Here is a 22,369-nt window from a genome sequence, read left to right on the forward strand (position 1 = left end):
CCTCTGGTGTTTCTTCAGCCCCGTGCTTTTTCCCAGAGATTTCTCAGGTCCAGGGAGATATTGCCTTTTAGCTCATTATCTTATCAACCACAAACACATTACTGAAATATCTTCAAACCGAAGCCTGCAGTCGGTTTGACCCTGCAGGAACCGAGCAGCAGCTCAGTTTTGACAGACGGGCTCAGGGCCTGGCGCAGAAATATTTGAGCAGCTGTGGCATCAGTGCGACTGACACTTCCCACACTCCGTTTGCTTTAATGGAGTTTAGATTTTAAGAGCCTCGTGTTTGCGCCCGTGGTTTTGGAGAGCTACTGAGGAGAAGAGCTCATTTCAAACTGAGTGTAGGGACAGCTAAACAGTGGAGGAAGAAGCAGTAATACCGCAATGGAGAAATTCTCCTCTGCAAGTAAAATAGTGGATCAAAAAGACAGTTTCCAATCCAAACTACAGCTTTTAACACTCCAAGGTCCTTCACTATCAAAAGGAAAAGCAGTTAATTTTGCACAAAGTATCAATGGAGGCAGATTCACACTTCTACACATAGAAGACTTAAAAGAGACAAGTGAAAATAAAGGCCTTAGAGACCCGTGGTCCACCTACAGAGGTTGCCTGATTAAACTGTGTCTCATGACAGTGGAGCTGTGTACAAAATATGCCTGGTTATCCCTCACTCTCTCGCTGCAAAACTTTAAGGTGGAATGACTTGCATTTTTATCATTTCTACACACAGGAAACAGGTTCACAGGAACCCAGTGATCATCAACGAGACTTATTTCACCTGTGCTTTTCCTTCTATGACAAGTCAAAATGGCTGCCATCAGAACGGTCTATTAGCACGCTGAGGTGACTGCATACAATTCCTGGTGTAGCATAGCATCTGCCCAACAGCAGAGGCCTAGTCAACCTCAAAATTCAAATCATAAAGCAAAGTGCAATACTTTGACAGTGTACTTCAATACAGTATTTGAGGAAATGTACTTAGTTACTTCCATTTTGTACAACTTAACCCAGTCAAGGAAGACAGCTGTAAAAACAGGAATCTAATCAGCTGTTATAGTAACAAAAAAATAAATAAAAAGACCTGTGGATTTGGATGTAAAATGTTCCCTGTAGCTCCAGGGAGGAGAATAGAAACGGTGGGAAGCATGTGACTGTGCATCTGCAGGCCTTTTAGGTCTGGCTGATGATTGCTCCCTTCCTGATTACCAGGGCGGACAGCGAAAACAGAGTCGATAATTGAATCAGAGAAATTTCTCCTTGAGCATCGAAGATGGTTGGTCTGATAACACGGGTTCTTAACTGGCAGGACAGGAAGCAGCCTTTCCGCATTCCAAGGTGGAAGAAACTTTTTTTTTCTTTTTGCTGCCTCTGGTGCCCCTGCCCTGACATCTTACAGCGGGAGCCTCCTGCAGGCAGCCATACATGCACTGTGTGAGGGTCAAACAGTTGCTTTACTGCGGTGTTCAGCTGGACGTGTCTCAGTAACCCTGGAGAGCAGTTATGAACAGGACAATTCCTACCAAATCAAGATGGGCAGAGAGAAGATCCACTGTGGTTTACGGTACGTTCATTCTGGTTCTTATAATCTTTGCTTGAATTTGTTTACGTCTCTTCAGTGTATTAATAACCACCAGGGTGGTAAATCCTGAGTGAGGGCCCCTTGGTTTACTGGTCTCCTACGCCAGTGGTTCCCAGATGGAGGGTCAGGGCCTCCTCTCTTGAGGATAAGTCTCAGGGGGGTCATGAAATGATTAACAGAATAGAAAAGTAGATTTATTTATTTATTTATTAACTTTCTGCAACACAAAAAGATGTCTTATTTTCCAGTCTCTAATCTTTGTGTTTCTCTTGTGAATTGCTGGATCATGGAGGCGAAAATCTGTTATTTTTGTTACTGCGATACATCATGGAGGTTATGGATCTAATTTTTGGGGCCTAGCAGTAAACAGAAGTTGTGTGATTATCAAGAGATATTATAGCAGCGAGGAAAACGTCAGTGTGCTCAGTGTCACTAATGATGTTAATGACGGCTCTCTTCTATTCAGGTGAATAGCGTGACAGCGAGGCAGCATGCACAATAGATGAAATAAATGAAACTGGCAAATCTTCTGAAAAAAAAAAAAATAATAATAATAAAATAAAATAAAAAGTGAAAGCTGAAGGGGTGAGGGGGCAGCTGTGGTCTAAAGGTTAGTAAAGCTGCTTGGGATAGAAACTAGCAGGAAACAATGTGAGCTGGGGGAGCAGGGGGAGCAGGGGGACCAACAAACTTTCCAGAGCCACGTGTCAAGCCTACAGTGTGATCGTTAATGCTCTAAACTGGTTATTTTACTGCCTTGTAACATTGTTTTTCTTTGAGACAGACAGATGCTGATTAATATTTATTTTTTTTATCAGATCAGTGGTCATGCTTTTTGCTACCTGTGCGTTCATTATAACCCTGCTACACCCACAGCGGTGCGCTCTGCCACGTTCGGCTCCTGGAGGATGCTCACCCTGGGGGCAGAGTACGAGGATACCTGGGCTCCGTCACCTGACAGCAGGCGCAGTCCGGGCCAGCGAGCGGAGGGGGAGCCAGGGCCCGCGGAGGATACAGACGCCTGGGCCGGAGAGCCGGAGCGGCCCTTGTGGAGAGCCGCTGACACCCACACCGATCACAAGTACGACACAGTCTTACACCTGGATGGACTGAGCAGAGCGGGACGGACAGATGGTGTCCGCCAGGTCGTCAGGAAGCACGAGACCCTGAACCGCATGCCGTGGCCCAGCAGGTGAGACACCCAAGACTTAACATTAAATTCATATTAACAAGGGAAAAAAATCATGCACCTAAATTTCCTGTAAACAAGTAAAGCATAACATGCTCAGACAGTGGAATGAATGGATGCTGAGATTAAAGGATAATCATCACTTATCATATCTGGATTAGTTATGGAAGCCAAAACAGGACCGTCAGGCCCTGCTCCTTCCTCTCTCTTACAATGTTTATGATTTTGTGCTGGAATGACTGGCCCCATATTTGCTGTGTAGTCGTTTATCTTAACACAGTAATGTAAGGAACCTTTAACATATAATCACAAAACTGAAAATATGAAGGTGAGATTTTGATGCAGAGGCCCTCTTTAAGACAGGGCCCCCAAGGTAAGGTAATAAAACAGGACCCACTGAAAGGGCACTGTTAGGAAAGTAAATCCAATCAGAATCCACAGTCATTATATATTGTGCTTTAGCAGTGCACATTCCCAAATTTCAAATAAATTAGCGCAAACCTTTTGACACTGATAAAGTAAGCTCTGAGCTTTCATGGCCCTGGGAGTTTTTGGACCCTGGGGTAGTTGCTCACTTTGCCCAGTTAGTAATTTAGCCTCTTACCGTAGGATGTTAAACTTTCTGAAACAGCATGAGTCACTTTTCAAATGATTAACATAGTTTACTAAAGAGTGCCATAGCCCAGTCCTGGACATTTTCCATTGGGAATTTTATTTTCTTTAAATGAGAATGTTATTATTTCCACAACAGCTGCTTCAATATGAGCTGGAGACTTATCAGTTATCCTTCATTCTTATTGCAGTACATAAACTAAACCACTAGATGGCTCCTCTGATGTATGTAGAGAATTTGTGAAATAATGATTTGGCTCCAGATGATGATGATTTACAGATGCTGAATTAATAATGAGCAAAATAACACAAGATTAAATCAATGAATAAATGGCTTCTAGACATGAGTTTGTTAACAAATGGTCTAGTGTGGTGTGCAGCTGGTTAATTAGACTGAATGTAGACCAAACAATGAATGTATTAAATATGAGAAGGTAAGCAAAGTCTGAAGGTAGAATGGTTTTGTCAGGTATTGTAGGTCTCTCTCTCTCTCTCTCTTGAAGTGTCTGCAGTCTGGAAAGGCACTTTATTTTTCAGAATTACTGACAGCACATTATCAGAGCTTATCTTACTTTGTCAAAATCATGTGGACTCCACTGTTTCATGTAGTCATGGATTTAATGTTTGGATGTCTATGTACAAAAAAAAAATAAAAAAAAAATAGAAAGTAGCCTGGTATCTATTTGTTCATCTGCAAAACAGCCCGATACAACATTTTTGGAACCTCTGAATATTAACAGGAGGTGACTCACAACGAGATGAAGCTCAAGTTATGCTCTGCAGTAAGGACACGGGGTTCAGACTATTTTTATATTGTGACTCTGGAAAATAAAGAGACAGAGAGAGAGAAAGAGAGAGCAAAAGAAAACAAATGTAAGCTTTAGATCGAATTGACCGAGTAAAAACTTTTGATGATACTGCATTTTAATTCATTTTCTAGATCTAATTTGAAAAGCAAAACGACCCTCTCCGGTAAACGTACATTAATTACCACACAAACATTCCCAGTGGTAATTAATGTTCATCTAAACAGGCTATTACTTAAATTTATAGTGGCCTGTGAATCCCTGTGGCCACCATAGACATGGTTTGTTTATTTCCTTCCTATTCCACTTCCAAACTAACTACTGACGTATATGGCAATGGCATAGGCCATTAAAACACACACGCGCACACACAGCGTATACTGTAACAGCAACACTGACAATATGACTATTGTGAATAATGAAATGAAACAGATAAAAGTACTTACTCTTATATATTAGAGACTATGATAGGTACAGCCTTCCTCCTCATCTCAGACGACCCTCGCCACCTTTCTATTGTGTTTGCAGTGCAGTGGGATTGTTTGACAGAACACTTTCAGTGAGAGAGTTATAGTTTAAATAAAACATTTTGCAGAGATACTGTAGATGTGTTGCACATGTTTCTTTAAAGATAATCAGCTTTCACAGAGAAGCAGAGTGGAGGAATGTTCCCAAACGCTTCAAATTATCTCCAGTGGCAAAGTCCTGTTCAGAGTAGATGGTCCGCTCCAGCACACTTTGATGAAACCAAGCCTGAAGAGGTGTCACACAGTTCAGGCCGGCAAAGGTCGTAACATCAGCACTATTTGCATAATTCTGCATAAACCATGTTTTTTTTTTTTTTCTTTTATCTTGTATCATAGTCTCAGTGGTAGATACGGAGAATCAGACAAAAAAAATGCTGTTCTGAGGAATGATACCTGTGCCAACGTCTGTGAAAATGCATCTGCTGTCATCAGTTCTAATAACCCTAATGTGCTGTTTGAGGTCTTGGAGACCCTGAGTCACCTTTAACTACTCAAAAAACATCCCAAAAATTCTTTTATAAGATGCCTAACTGACCACAAACACATTGTAGTTGTACATTAGTCTGTGATTGACTTTTGGCAAAGAGGGGCTATATATTAATTATTCGCCAACATGAAATATTTGCTTTATGGTTATAGCCATGTTTTGTCGTTCATCAGAAAGTAATAATCATAGTAAGGTAGTTTTCTACATATTGTGTTGTAAAAGAAAACTTTAAAAGAAAAATTGGTTTTGCATCAATATTTTTATTTTTTTTTTTACAGATGAAGGAAAACAGATGTTACAAATATATGAAATGATGTGGAGAGTGGTTTACATTCTCATACTGCTTTTTACTGAATTCATCTGTTTTTTTTTTTTCAAAGGCAAGTTGACTCTGCCAACAAGGCAGGTTTGATCTTTGCATGTGTTTTTTACTTCTTCTTTTTTTCAACAAGATCGACACATATCCTGTTTTACAAGCTGTTATCTGTATAAAATAACACGTTTTTCCTTTGTTGATGCTAAAGGAAAGATTGATCAACGCTCATGCTTCCACCTGCTTCCTTGAACTTCATTAGTTTTCCAGTCTCTTATAACCAGCCAACAGACGGAGAGCGCGTCTGTGCGCTCCAGTCACCGATAGGCCTGTTCTGGTCACATGCGCTCCTCCTTATTCCACTGAGGACTTGCTATATAGCCCTCAGCCCCCATACAGCGATCAAACAGAAATTAAAGGATAACTGCTCGTGTTGGACTGGTTTGTTTTACTGTTGCTCTCAGCTGGAACGGAGGAAGCAAAGGGATTTCGGTGTTTCCTGACGCTCCTGCTCGTTTTTGACTGACGTCCTGAGCGTTTTCAACTGGTGTTTGGCTGCTGACACGATGTTGTCAGGATTTTTGACAGAGACAGGGTGATCCGATTTAATTTCAGATTTGATTTTTTCCCCCCCACTCACTCACTCAGAGCACGGCTGACATGGATGCAACAGCCTCGGCGAAGTGATTTTTTTTCCCCCACAGCTGAAGTGTTTCGTTTCTTGGAACTTTAATGCTTTAAATGCCACTGAAGATGAATGAATGGAAAGGATCGAGAGAACATGGTTTTCAATGAGGCCACCTTGTTTTTTTTAATTCATTTTCTAAACGCAGTGCTTTCTCCACTCTCTAACGCTAAGCTGTGGTTTTGGATGAAGTGTGTTTGTTGTGATGCGCCTCCCCTCCATTTCCACTGACACCCGTTTGGATTTTCCCTTTTGGATCTGTGCGTTTCCAGAATGGCTCGCTTCGCAGAAGATCTACCCACCCGCTATGGAGGAGGCGCAGGCGGCGGAGGGAGAGGCGGACCGGGCGCTGGGAGAGGGGGAGCCCGGGGTGGTGGCGCTCCGGGTGGGCAGAGGATGTACAAGCAGTCGATGGCCCAGAGAGCCCGGACAATGGCCATCTACAACCCGAACCCTGTCAAACAAAACTGCTTAACTGTCAACCGCTCCCTCTTCATCTTCCGCGAGGACAATCTCATCAGGAAGTATGCAAAGCGAATAACAGAGTGGCCATATCCTTCCTGACCAGCGGCACCACGCTCAGAGCAGGTGCATCTGGAGCCTGTAACCTGTCTGTCCTTGCTTGGCAGCCACACACACACAGATATGGTTGAAAATGAGAAACACACCACCGCCCCTCAGGCCTTTTATTTTATTTTTTTATTTTTGGTGAGGCTGTTATAAGTTCAGGCGCTGATGTGGATTAAATTCAGTGCTTTTAGGTGTAGGTTGTGGAAGAACCCGCCCGTGCTGTTGAATGAGCAGTTGTCTCTGCCTGTGGAGTATCTACCACTGTCTTTCTTTATTCTTCTCCGCGCAACGCTCACTGCACCTGTCGCTCTGCTTCTTATCTCTATTCAACATGACACAAAGCTGTTTTCTCAGTAGGTGCTGGCAGTGAAAAGACTTCACATCCGCCCATTGTGCTGCCTTTTCTCTTCCCGGTGCTCAGTATAAAGCCCCTGTGCGTCCACATCGACAGATAAGTTCTTTTGTCCAAATGTCAGTTGTAAACTGTCTGCCGGGCATGGACAGCAACCCCGGACGTTGTTAATAATGATCAAATATCGCTATTGATTGAAGTCAATAAAAAAAAGCTGCGTGCGTAAAAGGATAATGGTAAGCCAGTGCTGTAGCTGCGTTGCACTGTGCGCCCTCCGCTCCCCATGTTCTCCAGCAAAGTCATTTCATTAGCCTGTTAAGAAAAAGCTTTATTTTGGTAGAGAGACCGCTGGTTCGAAGGTTGCAGCACCGCCTCGTTGCCTTAGTTGGGAGCCCTCTCCATGGTGCTGAAGTCGCCCACGCTCACAGCTCCACGCCACTCTGTCAACACTGCAAAAAATGTCCACTTCAACGAGTCGTGGCCACCCTTCACATCTTAGTATGTTCTCTCGCAAGACGAGTGTAAAGACTCTGACAAGGGGTGACACTGTTTCTGAGTTAAAATCTAGCAAACCCACCAGGAAAATTAGATTTTATACAAAGTGATTGGCTCTGAAAATAAGTGAAACAAGGCTTAAGATTTTTTTTTTTCACATCTTCATGAGAAAAAAACAAATTTGAGCCTTAGTTATAGATTATGATGATTTCAGTTTTTAGTTAAGTTGAAGAATCACTGATGCAGGCTAGTTACCAACTTTAGTGAAACTTTAGCGAAGACTGGAACTCTATTCATTTAGTTAAAGTCTCAAAACAGTCTATTTGGAAAATATTTTTTAATTAAATAATTTTTCGACATTTTTTAAAATGTTTTCGTGAGAAAAACAAAATCTTTCTGTAAATTAAATGACTCGTTAATCCAAATATCTTTTTGCAGTGAAATGGCTCAAGTCTCAAAAGCCAGGGCTTCTTGTACCGAACACAAGAAGACAACTGGATCTGCTCTGTGGGCGACAGCGAGAACAGCATTAGCTTTAATCGAATAACAATGGTTATCAATTTATCCGCGCCCTCTATGAGTTGATATGAATTCAATTTCCACTCCACAGGACCAAAACAAAAAGTAAAAACCCACATGAAACTGAAAACCACAGCTGAAATGAAGTAAAAGTAGCCATTACACCCATTTCCTTTTTCAAATTTGCTGTCAGGAAAACAGTATTCGGGTTGCATAATGCGGGTAGTTGAGTGTCTAATGGACAACAATTCTCCATCTTGGCTTTAATGGTTATAGGCTCCCTATTCCCTCACGATTCATAGGCCCTCAGAAGGCCCTGACCCGTGGACATTGACCCAGCGAAAATAGATTGCAGAATGAGCCAACCATTGATAATGGTTGGAAATGGTCAACCATCTGGAAGGATCATAAGCGCATGTATAGGATGCTTTCTTTCTAGAAAGCCTTGAACCAGAGGATGATGGGAGGTTTATGGTTTAGTGGACAGAATGTGTCCAGATTTAAGTGTAATGCCCTTCATTGTTTTTCTCTGCAGTTTAATGATTTCTGCCATGAGTGGCCATCCTTAGTTCACTGTTTACTCATTGTTACACCTGGTAAAGTCATGCATCTTAATTGGTTTTTACACATACCAATGAAATGAATGCAACTGCTCCTTAACCCTCACACTCCATTTGAGTACATGATCCTGGCTACAATCATCGCCAACTGCATCGTCCTGGCCCTGGAGCAGCATCTACCCGCCAGCGACAAGACGCCCATGTCCGAACGTCTGGTAAGTGCATTTCTTTGAACTTGCTTAACTTTAAATAAAGTCCTTTTCAGCAGTAAACAGACATGGAGAGCGATCAAAGATACCACCCCATCTTTGATTTCCTAACCCATCTCAGAAGCACCAGCGCCCCAGAGTGACATGGGAGCAGCTGAAGTGAAGCAGCACCTTTCACTCATTAAGCTGTGGGACTCCCTGTGTGTTTAACTGTATTTGTCTCTTATCTTGCAAGTCATCAGAGCCTCTGAGTGTGCTAGCTTTGCTCACCTGCTCCGGCTCCCTGTTCACCCAGGTGCTCGCCTATGCATTCAGATTAAACCAACATTTGAACTCTGACACTCATGTTGTACATCTAACCAGGCTCAGGGAGAAACCAAAGAGACAGTCGCACGAAGAGGTGAAGTGGCACATTCTACCCCTGTGTAAAAAAAAAACAAAACCTTGAATAACACGCAGCTTCATGGTTCAGCACTTTGCTGTTCTCGTTTTTGAGGGTGTTGCAGCTCAGAGGGCTTTGTCTTAAAATAGAGAGTGTTACAAAGAGCAACAGCTTGATACGAAAAAGTCAATTAATTCCTCTCGTGTTGTACCACCTGCTCCTGTTTTGAATTATCTCAGTGCTGATGCAAATTCAGCAGAGAAGATGTTACTACTTGCAAAAAAAAACAAAAGTAGCATTCAGCACCTGAGAAAGTGAGTGGAGTGGTTAAACAAAGGAGAAAACAAGCATCCTCTCCCTTCTTCCTCCACCTTGAGGATGTAATACAGCAAGAAGCCTTTTAATTAGAACAAGGGAGCAGCTTTTATTTATGAAGCTCTGTCAACAGAGTAGGAGGCGTGCTGTAAGTGGAGGCAATGATAGAAGCTATTCACTAAGAGTATTTCAGATCCATTGCAGGTCTTTAGCACCGTGAGCCCTGGGGATTTTCCCAGCTGTCTTCCACAAGTGTATTTATAAATCAGCAGTGTTTTAGAGGTATGTATAATAGATGCTAACTCACTACTAGTACAGGCATTTATCCAGGCAGCTCTCCAGCCCTGTCATTACATAAGACGTTCAGTTGTTTTGTCTATGAATCTTGTCTTTTTATAGCATACCAAAAAGCATATACTGTATGCCACAGTGAATTCCTTCAGTCGCAGTTGTTTTAAACGACGCGGGGTCCTGCGGCTGCTCCTCTTGGCCAGGGACAGCTTATTTGCTTAAAACAAACTGTCATTATTTTGCCACCACGGCCTCCGTGCTCGATACACTAACTCTTGTCCGACGTATCTATTATCACTGGATGTCGGCCGTAGTCAGCCAGTGCCATAGAAAAGGTCACATTTCTTATAGTGCTCAGGCCTGTCACACTGCTTTTATGTGATTATTTATGTTGGAGGCTGGGTGATGCTGGGGGTTGGGGACACTGTGTCTGTCAGGTTGTAGTATGCTGGGAACGAGAGAGAGAAAAAAACTGAGGAGGGGGGGGGGGTTAGCGCAGGCATGAGATATCCACTGCTCGCGCCCCGTGCATCGCCCAGGGCTTTTGCAGATATTAATGGAGGCACAGAAAAAGTGTCATGTCATACACGCCTGATCCAACTCCCTTACTCACAGTAAAAAGACCGGGGTTAACTCGGACTCACAGGGCAAGTGATTGAACTGTTGATTGTTTGACATTTTTAGGGAATAATGCAGAGGATCCAGTCATGTGTGTTATGCATATGGTCTGCCCTTTCAAACAAGAATATCTTTGTATCGCAGGGATAATGATTTTCATTTGCCCTAATGCCACATTAGACACTAGGCGGACACTTGAATGACCCAAGTGTCCTTCTTGTTTGTCCAAATATTTGCCCCGAGTACCTCCAAATGTCCAAATGCCCTTCTTGTTGGCCCAACTGCCCTCATTTTTTCCCTCTATGGTTAGGCCAAGTGGCTCACAAATGCCCTTGTGGTAGCTACAAGTGCCTGCCATGTCGATGCTTGATTTTCATCTTAACACCCCAAAGGGACACTTGAACTTGAAGTACCTCTCTGGTTGGCCCAAGTACCTTTTTAAATGCTTCAGGTGCTCCTCCTCTGGTCAGTCCCCTAGCCCCTCTGGTTGGCCTAAAAAAAACCCAACATGTGCTTCTGGTTGCCCTCCACTTCCATGCTTAATTTTGCCCTAATACCAACCAAGAGAGGTCCAGTTGCCTTTGTGGTTGCCCCAGATGCCCCTCTGATTGGTCCAAGTGGACATTTCTCTGATAGACTTAAGTAGCCCTCTGGTCGGCCTGGTTACCCCAGTGGTCAGTCAGTCAGTGGTCCTTTTGCACGGCCCCAGTCTCACTTACTTTAGTGTGACATTGGAGCTCAATTCCACCCTAACACCTACCTAACCTACCTTTGTGGTCATTAGAAGTTCCCCTTTTGTATTTTAGTCCCCGCCCTTTACAGAGTCAGAGCACACCCCTGATTGACAGAACACCTCCTTGAGGAACACTTTTATTTTGTCAGCTGAAGTTAATTTGTTTATTTTATTTAATTTTTTTGAACACATTAAACCAGCAGGCCTGAAACTACACTGATTTACCACAGTCCTTAAGATCATGCTGTGTGTGTGAATAGTTGTTTTCAATGTGTTTACTTTCTTTTCATGCAAAGAAGAGGACTCCACTTCCTGCACTTCTGTTCACGCTGGTGCAGGAAGTAAAAGGAGCCATCTTTCTTTCTATTTCCCCCCCCCCCCCCCCCCCCCCTCTCTTTCACTGAACGCTTCATTAACCACTCTATTACCTCTAACAAAAAGATCTTCCTCTGCCATTCTCATCATCTCTCTGATTCTCTCTGTCTTTCTCTAGGATGACACAGAGCCCTACTTTATTGGAATATTCTGTTTCGAGGCTGCCATTAAGATCATCGCCCTGGGCTTTGCATTTCACAAAGGCTCCTACCTCCGCAACGGCTGGAATGTAATGGACTTTGTGGTCGTCCTCACGGGGTGAGTCCCTCGCCCGCTGGGTGTCAGCTGGAGATGGAAGTCATAAGTGAGAGAGTGGTTTCTTTTGTGTGTATCTGTGACCGCCCTGAGAGAGAGTGTAGTGGAATCAATCTTCTTCCAGTTAGAGCATCTGCCTAAAAGCATCTATATGTTATTCAACAAGTAACACAAGCCTGTAAAAGATATGAAAAGACTGTCACTGTGCATATTTAATGCTTTAGCTTTTCAGTTTCTGTCCTTGACTTAAACACTGTTGCTGGTGTAGACAACTTGTCCACATACTTTGTGGCAATGATAATGGTAATAGTTTAATTTTGTGATCAAGAGATTCTGAAACTTTTGTCTCAACATCTGCACCATATTGGCGAGTTCTAAATCCGTTTCATATTTGATGTGTGTTTCAGAAATAAGCACATGTCGGCAGTGCAAGTTATTAGCTAAGTGGACCACAGAGTTCTGTGACAGTTGCTTTTATAGTTGAAAGTTGTATGTTTTTTTTTTTCTTTTTCTCTTTTTGAGCAGCTCTTAGTGGGGCTCGGACTGGAGTGGCTGCCTGGCAGGGAAGCTGTCAGACACTGGGGGCTTTTGAGACATGTAATTGCCTGTGTTTCTTATTATCAGAAAGAAGTCATGGTTCTGGTTCATAGTTCTGAGTAGTTACTGTGGAGATTTAAACTTAGGCAACACTTGACTCTTTGTCTGGAAGGTGGTGTGGTGTTCCTTCTCTGCTTTTAATCATTGATGGCAATCAGAAAGTTGACAGCGTAAAGTTGGAAGAGGAAGCATAATCATATGTCTGTAAGCTGTTGCGGGTTTTGCTCTGGTTGGATGCAGGATATTACATCAAAAAGTGAGCTTTTCAAGAGCTTTTCCTTCATACCAACTTTCAGTTCCTCCTCTTTCTGGTTACCTACTGTACCTCTCTAACTGCAGATATTACACTTCTTTTGCTCCCAGCTTCAGAATGAGAGCCATTTCTTTCATAATGTCCTTCATTATTCAGAGACATAGAAATCATGTTGTCCTCGATTGTGGTTAGAGACTCTCAGACAATGGAGAAATCTTGATCTGCTTGTCAAGTCACACCTGCTGACATTGACCTGCGTACTAGTTTATTAGGTGCACCTAACTAAAGCAGTCTAATGCAATAGTCCTGCAGTAAATCCTACTTTCAATAGGTACAGAGAGGTGTTTCTATTATTTATCCTATCCACATTGCAAAATATAAGCTCAACAAAATAACAGAAACACCTGTGTAAATGTTTGTCATATGTTCGTTTGAGCTGAGGAAGCCGTTTTTTTTAAAGTTTCAGCCTTAACCTTAGAGCATGTTCACACCTCTGGATGCTCTGGAAGTACAAAGGGCTTCTACAAGAGCCAACGCCTCATCTTAAACCTTGTCAAGGCTTGGAAAGCTCCATCAGTAGTGATGAATGTTGATCAGGTCACTACAGACTCCCAGTGGCGTCTCAGAAAATTTCCCAGTCTCACTCTTCACTTCCTGAAAAATATCATATCATATAGCCATGTTAGAAACGTTCCTGTCTCAGCCTGGGTCAGCTGATGCTGATAAATGCTCTCTTTGCTTGGTTAAATTCATAAGCAGAGACAGATTTTTACTTCCTAGATGCTGTATAAGGTTCAGATTGGATTTTGGGGGCTGTAAATAATGACTAGTTCAAAAAAAGTCAATAAACAAATGAATCGAGGTGGATGCTGAATGAGGACCAGAACAAAGATTGCAGAGAGGCAGAGGCCACAAGTGTTTTGAGGTGATGAGAAAAAACAGAGCAGTCAAAATGAACAGAGGGAAGCAGGTAAACAGCTAAATGCACAATTTTCTTTGGACTCCTTTGTAAATAAATACTATAAATTGAAATTACACTTATTGCACATGCATTTTAAGCAGCATACTCAGAAAACTGGTGTTTAAAATGAAGACGTTTCATCTTCTGTTCTAGCTGTTAGGCCACAGCACATTAACAGCTCAGAGATGCCTTTTCTTATTCCTGCACTGGGCACATACTGTAAGTAAGAAAATTTGTGTTTGGAGCTGTGATTGGACCCAATGTTCCCCTGAAATACCTACACAGTGGAGGAAGTGATGTGTGTTGGAAGATGAAAGAAGGCGTTCTTTAAATGTAAGACTGAGATCACACAGAGGCACGTTGCTTGGAGCAAAACACTTGAATTCCACTATCTTCATGTGGAAAGATGCACCGGCTGCTTTCAGTATCATGTGATACACCTTGTACATGGCAAGAAGCTTTAAGTGTGTGGTACTAAGCAAATAAATTGCCAAACCGCAGTGGTGCTTAGCATTTTGCTTGGTGTTTTGGTGGCTTTATACAGTATAAAGAAGAGACATGTGATTTCTTTTTAAAGCATAAATACTGCAAGTACTGATCTGTACATATCAAGTTATTTAAATATGCCAGTATCTGGAAAAAAAAATCAGGATTCATTTAAAGGAATATATCATTAAATGTGTGTTTACCTGGTCTCATATAAGTAGAATCAGTTTCTTGTTTCAAGGTTTTGCTTCAAAAACTAAAGCTTGAGAAATAGGTTTTCAGTTTTAGGCTACCCATTGCTGACACAGCTGGATACAAATGAACCATTATGTTGTGTATGTGTGTGCCTCTGTTTGGTTGCCAAGCAACCACAGTAGGTAATGTGCCTTGGCATGATCGGGGGTTTCTGGATGTGTGTGTGTGTGTGTGTGAGAGACGTTCTGTTTGCTTTGTGCTCGACGTGGTCCTGTGGGATCAGGGGGTCTGAAGGTGTCCAAACCAAGCCCACATCAATCTGAAATCAATCACATCACCTCTGGGCATGGTTTGGCTCACTGGGTCGCAGTATGAGCAACATCTGATCCCGGTGGATTTTGTCCTGATGTCAAATGATAAAAGACGGAAAAATACATTTAACCATGTCCTTAGATGTTCGGCCTCCCTAAGTGGAGTGAAGAGGATTAAACAGACACCTGGGTGTTAAACTCTGTTTGTGCTTTGTCCTGCTTTGTCCTGCTTTGTCCACAGAGGGAATGAGCAGCCTGCAGGCAGGAATTAGTGATCATAATTAGAGCTTAGTATGGTTTAAATGATGAAATGATAACACAGAAAATAAGCAGCAAGGGAATAAAAAATCAGAAACCTAAGAAACCCACAGTAACGTAATGATGCTTGTTAATAATCTCTTAGTGAATGATGGATGATACATACGTTTAAAAAAATCCTTTGTAATCAATCAAAAGTGACTGGTCAGTTTTTTTTTTTTTTTTTAAATTGATCTTACTGGTTAGACATCTAATTTAGAATCCACGCTGGGAAGATGTAATGGTGGCTCAGCAATGAGAGAAACAAAATCATCCTGCTTTGTTTGAAAATAAAACCTATTCAGTTCTGCTCTGTTAATCATCTTATACTATACACATCCATAATGAATCATACCCTTTTTTCCACTTTGTTAAAAATCGGTAGTAGTTCTCTGGCTGCTGTACAATTCCAGTGCTCAGTCTTTAGCCATCCAATCCTAATGAAATTGTCTAAATGATAGCGTAGCTGGAGGCAGTGGCAGACCTTTAATCTGTCCTGATCAGGCATTAGGAGCCCCTTAATAAGAGAATAAATCTGCCCGGGTTGCCAAAGGCCTAATCAATACAACACTGAGCTGGCCAGCCCAGGAGCACTGAGCCCTGATGAGGTGTTGGACACGGCCAATCACACGCTGAGCGTGCCAGCGCCCGTGACATGAGGTGTAAGGACGAGGAAGCCTGCTCTGTTTAGAAAGAGCGTTTATAACGTATGTCAGTATGAAGCATCATGCTCGCAGAAACTGAGGAATCATGACTCAGAGGCTGAAAATAAAAATAAAAATAAATCCAACGTAAAAGGGATTAAATGACACTCACCCTGGTTCTAATCTCAGAAGATAAACTTAGACAGTGTCTGGTTCCTCCACAGTCTGCAACCACCAGGTTGTTTTTTTTTCTTTTTTTAGAGCAGAAACTGGGAGAATCAGTTCAAGTACATCATTTTAAAGGCAAGCAGAGTGTAGAGAAGTGGCCATTATTCTGAAAGCCAAGAAAGTGGTGTACATACTTTCTACCATGACCACAGAGAGTACTATGTTCTGACTGACTGCAAGGAGTGCGTTGTTTTCAGACCAGATATCACAAGATAATCTTTAATTCTTCTCCTGAATTAAAGGGGCAGTCCATCAATTTTACATGTGATTGTGATTTTACAATCACATGTAAGGGCTACTGTTCATCTTTTCTGAGGCTCTGGAGGAGCTCTGTGAAGTATGAGGAAAAGGAAAATACTCACATCAGACATCACCTGGGTGTCTGAGCTTGGCTTTGGAAAGTGCCAAACAGAGAGCTTGTGTTGCATTGTGTGGAGTGTGGGGTTGGAAAAGTGTTTGGGAAGTGTAAACACATCATTATGACAACATCCATGTGCAAAGACATTTATGTATTGATATAATGTTTATTAATGAGAACATTTAGAGATTCTCAGTCACTCTGGTGGGATGTTTAGAAAAAGGCAACTGGATAACTGAGGCAGTCTTGAAAACAAAAATGATGTGTTTAAAGTGTGTGTCAGTGACATCTGATTGGTTCAGTTGTTCTCCATTTAACCTCTTCTGTCTCTTGGCCTTTGATAGCAAGTCACACTGCTGTTATTGACCTAAGCCTCACATGGCCTTTTTACTGCCCGTGCAAACACTATGGCAACCGCAATCTAAGGCTCCTGGCTGAAGTCACTGAGAGCAATAATCCCACTGTCAGCACCAGGGAAACAAAGCCAGGGCAGTTGTTTTTATTTATTTATCTGTACGTTTGATTCACGAGTCCCCGGACGCAAGTGGTCAGGGCAAGAGTCGGTGCTTGTGTCTACTTCAAAGTTACGATTTCCTTTCATGTGCCTCTCAGGCAACGGGGCTGACACAATAGGAAGCTTCAAAGTATAGTTGCAGACACTACAGAGGTTGCATCGCTTTAGCTTATGCTCACATTAATCCCGGTTTCCTTTGAACGTCGGACAAAATGCTGCTGTCTGATCATGGTGATCTGACACTCGTGGCCTTGCTGAAGTTACACATGTGCTTGATATGAGCAGGGTTTGTGTCTGCGTGTGCGTCTGTATATCTGCTGTACATGACTGCACCTGAGGCCTGAGGTTAGTGTCAGCGTTAAATAGCATTTTATCATATTTGAGTCCAGTGTTTAATCCACTGATCAAAGCTGCAGTTCTCTAGAATCCCTCATCAAATCTGTGTATTTTTAGTCATGTTAGTGATGTGGCCCTAGGGATGGTAATGTCAGTCTGTCAGCGGGTCCACCACTTCAGTCCAGACTGAAATATCTCACAAACTACAGGATGGATTCCCATGAAATATTCAATTTAGCAATATTTTCAGTAACATTTAAAGCCATGTTCAGTCAGTCTGGTAAACATCTGGAGTTAGCACACAGTTTAACATCACCAGATACAGATGGTAGTTGTACATTACAAGACTAAGAAGATTCACAGACATTTTCACATATTAACCCATAACATATTAACTCACTGTCGTTCTTTTAAGATCCTTCTCCTCCAGGGGTGTTGTTTCTTCACAGCTGTTTCAGTTTGATCAGGGAGCTTCCCCCTCACTGATGTTATTGATCCTTTTTTCAATATCTGCTCCATTGACAGATGTAGTCAGTGACAGCTGTGAGGTTTGCGTTGGTGTGTAGCGGTTGGTTGTGTTCTTGGTACAGACTGTTCTGCTTAATGTCTTCCAGCCAGTTAGTGAGCTCTTCAGTGAGTGAACACTGTGTGCTCTGTCGGGGCCGGCCGAGCGCTGCTGATGCTGATGTTGTCCACATTGTAGCAGACTGATACTGGCTCTGCTCTGTCTGTCGGCAGCCGCACAAGAGCTCTGAGCAGCGGGGGGAGAACCCAGTCAGCTTCTTTTCTGCCTGCTCACACTCACACAGGAATGTGGTCAGGAATACAAAACTGAGGCAGAGCTGCAACAGAAACAGAAAAGCAGCAAACTACAGAATACACTGTGCTTGATTAATAATTAATCAATTATCAAAATATGTGTCAATCAATTTCTATCAATCAACTAATGACATGAATATGAGGATAATAAGTGGAAACAGAGGTTATAGCTCTCTGTAAGTGAACTTACAACAACCTGTACAGCTGTGTCCATTGTGCCAAGTGTTTTGTGTTAATTTTTCTGGCTCTGGCATAAAAAGATGGGCCCCAGTTCTTACTCCTGCCTGTAGAGGTTTGATTAGCTCGGGAAAACACCCGTCCATGAGCACAAGAGACACCAGACTTGTTAGTATAGTTGTGTTTTAATCAATGATCATTATCCATGGCCATCAACTGATATGACCATTGTTTGGGGGAATTTATGCCTTTATTATATTAGTCGTTAGTAGAGAAAGGATAAGATATGAGGGGAGTGAAGGATGGTGAATGACATGCAGCTATAGGTCCAAGGACTCTCAGTCCCTGTGCCACCAGGGTGTCCAGCTTATTGTCAGTTCTTACTTATATTTTGATGTGTACGTGACACCTATTACATTAACATTAGCATGTTTGGACAACTGACTAATAGCAGCTCATGCCAATGAGCAGGCAAGCCCCGGTCCATGAATATTTATGAGAGCAGAAATACAGTAAGCCAAGGTGACTCAGTATAACACAGTGGATCTAACAAATCCAACCCGCATCTGTCCCTTTGCCACCATGCCTATTTTATGTCTGACTAAAATGGCTGCTAGCTAGATGGCTTCACTTTCAGTGGCTCCACCAATTATCATGATGACACATATCTGGCAGGTTCTTGGCAAGTCAGTCACATTTTGCTTCATCTGCTCCAGTTGTGAGACACAGCCCCTGGTAGAAAGGCATGGCCCATGATATAGAAGCTTTCGAAGAATTACGTGACTTCATTTGGCTCAGTGGGAAGCTGGCAAGCGCACAGAGACACACTATAAGCACACATTAATCACAGATTTGTTGGAACTAACTGATGTGCACACACACACGTGTAAGTGAAATACACACAAGCGCTCATACACATGACCCCCCCCCCCCCCCCCCCCCAAACCACACACACACACACACACACACACACACAAAAACATGATTGCTCTTTCTCTTACACACATACATACAAGCACACACAATCGTACACACACAGCATTGTGTCTCTGTTGGCTTGGCTGCCAGGGTTCCAGTCAAGCGTGGCCGACAGTGATGCTTGTCATTTCCTGTAGGCAGAGGAAGTGCACTGCACCACAGCTGATGTGGCAGACTGGCAGGTTTCCCTCTTCACACATGACTCAGTCCAGAGCTAATTAAAAACAATGTGTTGTTGTCTGGCAGACATCAGTAATTTTACAGGTAATCAAACTGCATTTTATAGGTGACAGACAAAGGAGAGAGAGAGTGACGGTCAAAGAACGTGGTTATTTTTTTTATCCTGCAGTGACCCTGTATTTTAAATAGAAAAGAATGTATACATATTTAATACTGCAACTATATAAATATATTTCTTCAAGAAGAATGAAGGAAAATGAGAAAATTTGAAGAAATTTGTATTGTGCACAGGTAGAATATAATTTGGCATTTAGGCCCTGGCAGGGGGCAGATCCCTGTGAGAAGTGATCCAATTGATTAGTAGTATCCGATGTGAAGGAACAACCCTTCAACGAATCAGCTGGTGGAGCTTAGAATTAGCAGGAGACTGTGCTTGACTTAGAAGACAGGCGCGAAGACATAGTCTTTCTGACTGAACTTTCACTAAGCGTCATAACTGATTTTAAAAACATGATCTAAAACATGATAAATATGATGCCGACAATCCAAAGACAGGGCGGTCCAAACTTCAGAGGCCTGGAAATCAGAAATCCTGTCACTTTGCTCTCAAATTTAGAAAAATCACATCCCATAAATGGCTAAAAGATGTGTGCAAGGAACCAACCCAGGCCAAGATTTAAAAGGCCTTGTGGTTAGTGCCCCTTAGATTGAGGGAGAGGGTCAGCTTTCAGCCTGGGCGCTGGGTTAGCTAGGCTCTCACAGCTCACGGTAAATAACAGAGACCTTTGAATCTCGGAGCGTGCAGTCAGCGGCACTAAAAAGAATGTCAGCATTTATCAAGGTGAACGTGTCGACTCTCAGAGAAGAAAGAATGACATGTCAGCCTGCAGGATGTTTACGCGACTGTCACCTGTGACACAGGCCTGCACACAACTTACTTCCGTTTCTTAAAAACATCTTAAGTGCTCCATCAGTCAGCGGAGAAGCTGCCCTGTTTTGTAACCAAGACATTGAAGGTTCAAGAAGAACCACAGTTTGGGGGGAAAAAAAATGTTTTATTTACAGGGAACGTACAACCATGAATAAAAACAGATTGAGTTTAGATATGAGCACTGTTAAGTGAGTATTTACTGCACTTTTCCATAATCCTACTTCACACGTTTACTCCCTCTGGGATTATATACAAATTTTGATGGGTGACAGTTCTGTCTTTCCCTCTTCTTCCAGTTTTGTACTGCAAACAGTTTGACTTTTACAGACAGCAGTGTTTATCATAAACATCTTGTTTTATCCAGCATGCTTTCATACATGTTTTGTGTTCTACGTGTTTATTTTCTCATGAGCCACATCAGAGACAGGTTTTATTGCCTTGTGATGGACAATATAGTTTTTCTCATTCTGAATCTGACAGAAAGAACTTACAGCTCCACAGAGGCAGGACGTCTTCCATCAGAGCTCTGATAGGATGATTGATGCCATGGTATAAATTGGTATGCATTTCTTTAATATTTATGGTTGTATTAGGCCATTATAGGCAGTGATGCCAGTGACTGAGCAGGACTCCTTTAGGCTATATTGATGATTTTTTTTTTTTTTTTTTTTTTAAATGATAGCTGCATCTGTGGAATGAATGTTTTATGATTTGTCAGGTATTCAATTCAGTGGTTTAAACAAAAAACCAGACACAAGCTCCCACAAACATGTAGTTCTACTATGTACATGTAGTGTTTTGGAATCATTTCACCAATACAAAGGTCTCAGAGCTGCTATGATAGTAGTAGTAGTAGTATTCTGAATCTAATGTAGTTGACCAAAAGTTTTAGGGAGATCACTGAGGAGGGCATTGCATTGTCTATAGGTTGACGCGTGTACATGTGACCAACATTACTTTCCCATTTTCATTCTTTATTTGCAGAATTATGAAATGACTATGATTGACTGCACACCAGTGTCATTGTTTTTTTTTTTTTGTTTTTTTTTATAGCATTGACCCCCCAGAATCTCTCAAATCCAAATGCAAGGAAAATGAAACAGCCTAAATATTGAATTATCTAACCAGGTCTTGGTTTAGTCAGCCAGTCAGTGACCCTCTCCTCAATCCCTCTGAGTTCACCTGCAAGGGCAGCAGCTGTGCCACAAAATGGGCCCCACTTGGTCATATTGCCGGTGTAATGGATGGATTTGGCTCCCCTTGTTTTCTTCTGAGCCGTATTGCCAGCCGCTAAAAGGCCTGGAAAGTGGCTTTTTGCGGTGTCCCCTCCTGTTCCCAAACATCTGCGTAATGGAGCGAATTCTGCCACGGAGAGCATCTCCTCCCCACTGCCTGCTGTCTCCGGCTTCAGGCCGAGCAGAGGGCGTGGGGAGTTTAGTTTGCACCGTGCGGCGAGAGAAGCAGCATTCCTCCTCCGGTTTTTCTTCCCTTCTGTCTCATTAGGTCTACCAGGAGGACGCTGCCGCTGCTAAAGCGCTCGCCTCCTCCTCCTCCTCCTCCTCCTCTTCTCCAGCTCGTCTTCTCTCCGTCTCGCCTCAGTGGAGAGGTGCTCTGTTTGTTCACCCTCCCTGGCCCTCGTGTAAGCTCTCTCACTGTGGAATAACTGACGGAGTCGCACACAGAGAGGTGCAGGGCACAACAGAGAGGAGGGAAAATGAGGCAGATAAGAGAGGCTGAGATCAAAGTGCTGAAATATTAGCTACCACAATAAACAGTATACATAACCTTGTGTACTTCATTCTTTGCTGGCATTATTGCATTTCAGCCTGAGTGTGTGACGTTCCTACATTTGTGTTTTCCATTTCCTGCGTTTCTGTATAACCCTCTCACAGTAAAGTGGAATGCTCACTCAATACATAGCTCTCTACATGTCAGCTGCACTATAATGGTGTATATATTGTCCAGGCAGGGAACAGAATGTAGTCTACTGTACCATCTAGTGTCTATTTACAGTTGGTACTACTACACTACTGTTTTGTTTTTTTTGTCACTAATGTGTTGGTGTTATCTTTAGTCATTTTTTGTTAAGCACCTTGTTACATCAGTTTTGTAAAAAAAAAAAAAAAAGCCATAAAATTTCAACTTTTTTTTTTTTTAAAACATGCATTATGTCAATGTGTATTTCCATTCATTTTACTAACTGGGGCTTATGCAACTGGCCACTACATCATC

At 42.4% G+C, this 22,369-nt stretch overlaps 1 protein-coding gene across 3 annotated transcripts in view; it reads left to right on the forward strand.

Annotated features, from left to right (window-relative positions):
- Positions 1 to 1,451: 1,451 nt before the first annotated feature.
- Positions 1,452 to 22,369, forward strand: part of cacna1bb (calcium channel, voltage-dependent, N type, alpha 1B subunit, b) — a 145,431-nt gene continuing 124,513 nt past the window's right edge. For all 3 annotated transcript variants that reach the window (XM_041059550.1, XM_041059551.1, XM_041059552.1), the window contains exons 1-5: positions 1,452 to 1,561; positions 2,456 to 2,771; positions 6,471 to 6,749; positions 8,804 to 8,909; positions 11,736 to 11,875. In XM_041059550.1, coding sequence (XP_040915484.1) covers positions 1,501 to 1,561; positions 2,456 to 2,771; positions 6,471 to 6,749; positions 8,804 to 8,909; positions 11,736 to 11,875 — 902 coding nt within the window. In that variant the 5' untranslated portion in view covers positions 1,452 to 1,500. The remainder of the gene's footprint in view (positions 1,562 to 2,455; positions 2,772 to 6,470; positions 6,750 to 8,803; positions 8,910 to 11,735; positions 11,876 to 22,369) is intronic.

This window comes from Toxotes jaculatrix, chromosome 16, assembly GCF_017976425.1.
Source record: "Toxotes jaculatrix isolate fToxJac2 chromosome 16, fToxJac2.pri, whole genome shotgun sequence".
Lineage (NCBI taxonomy): Eukaryota > Metazoa > Chordata > Actinopteri > Toxotidae > Toxotes > Toxotes jaculatrix.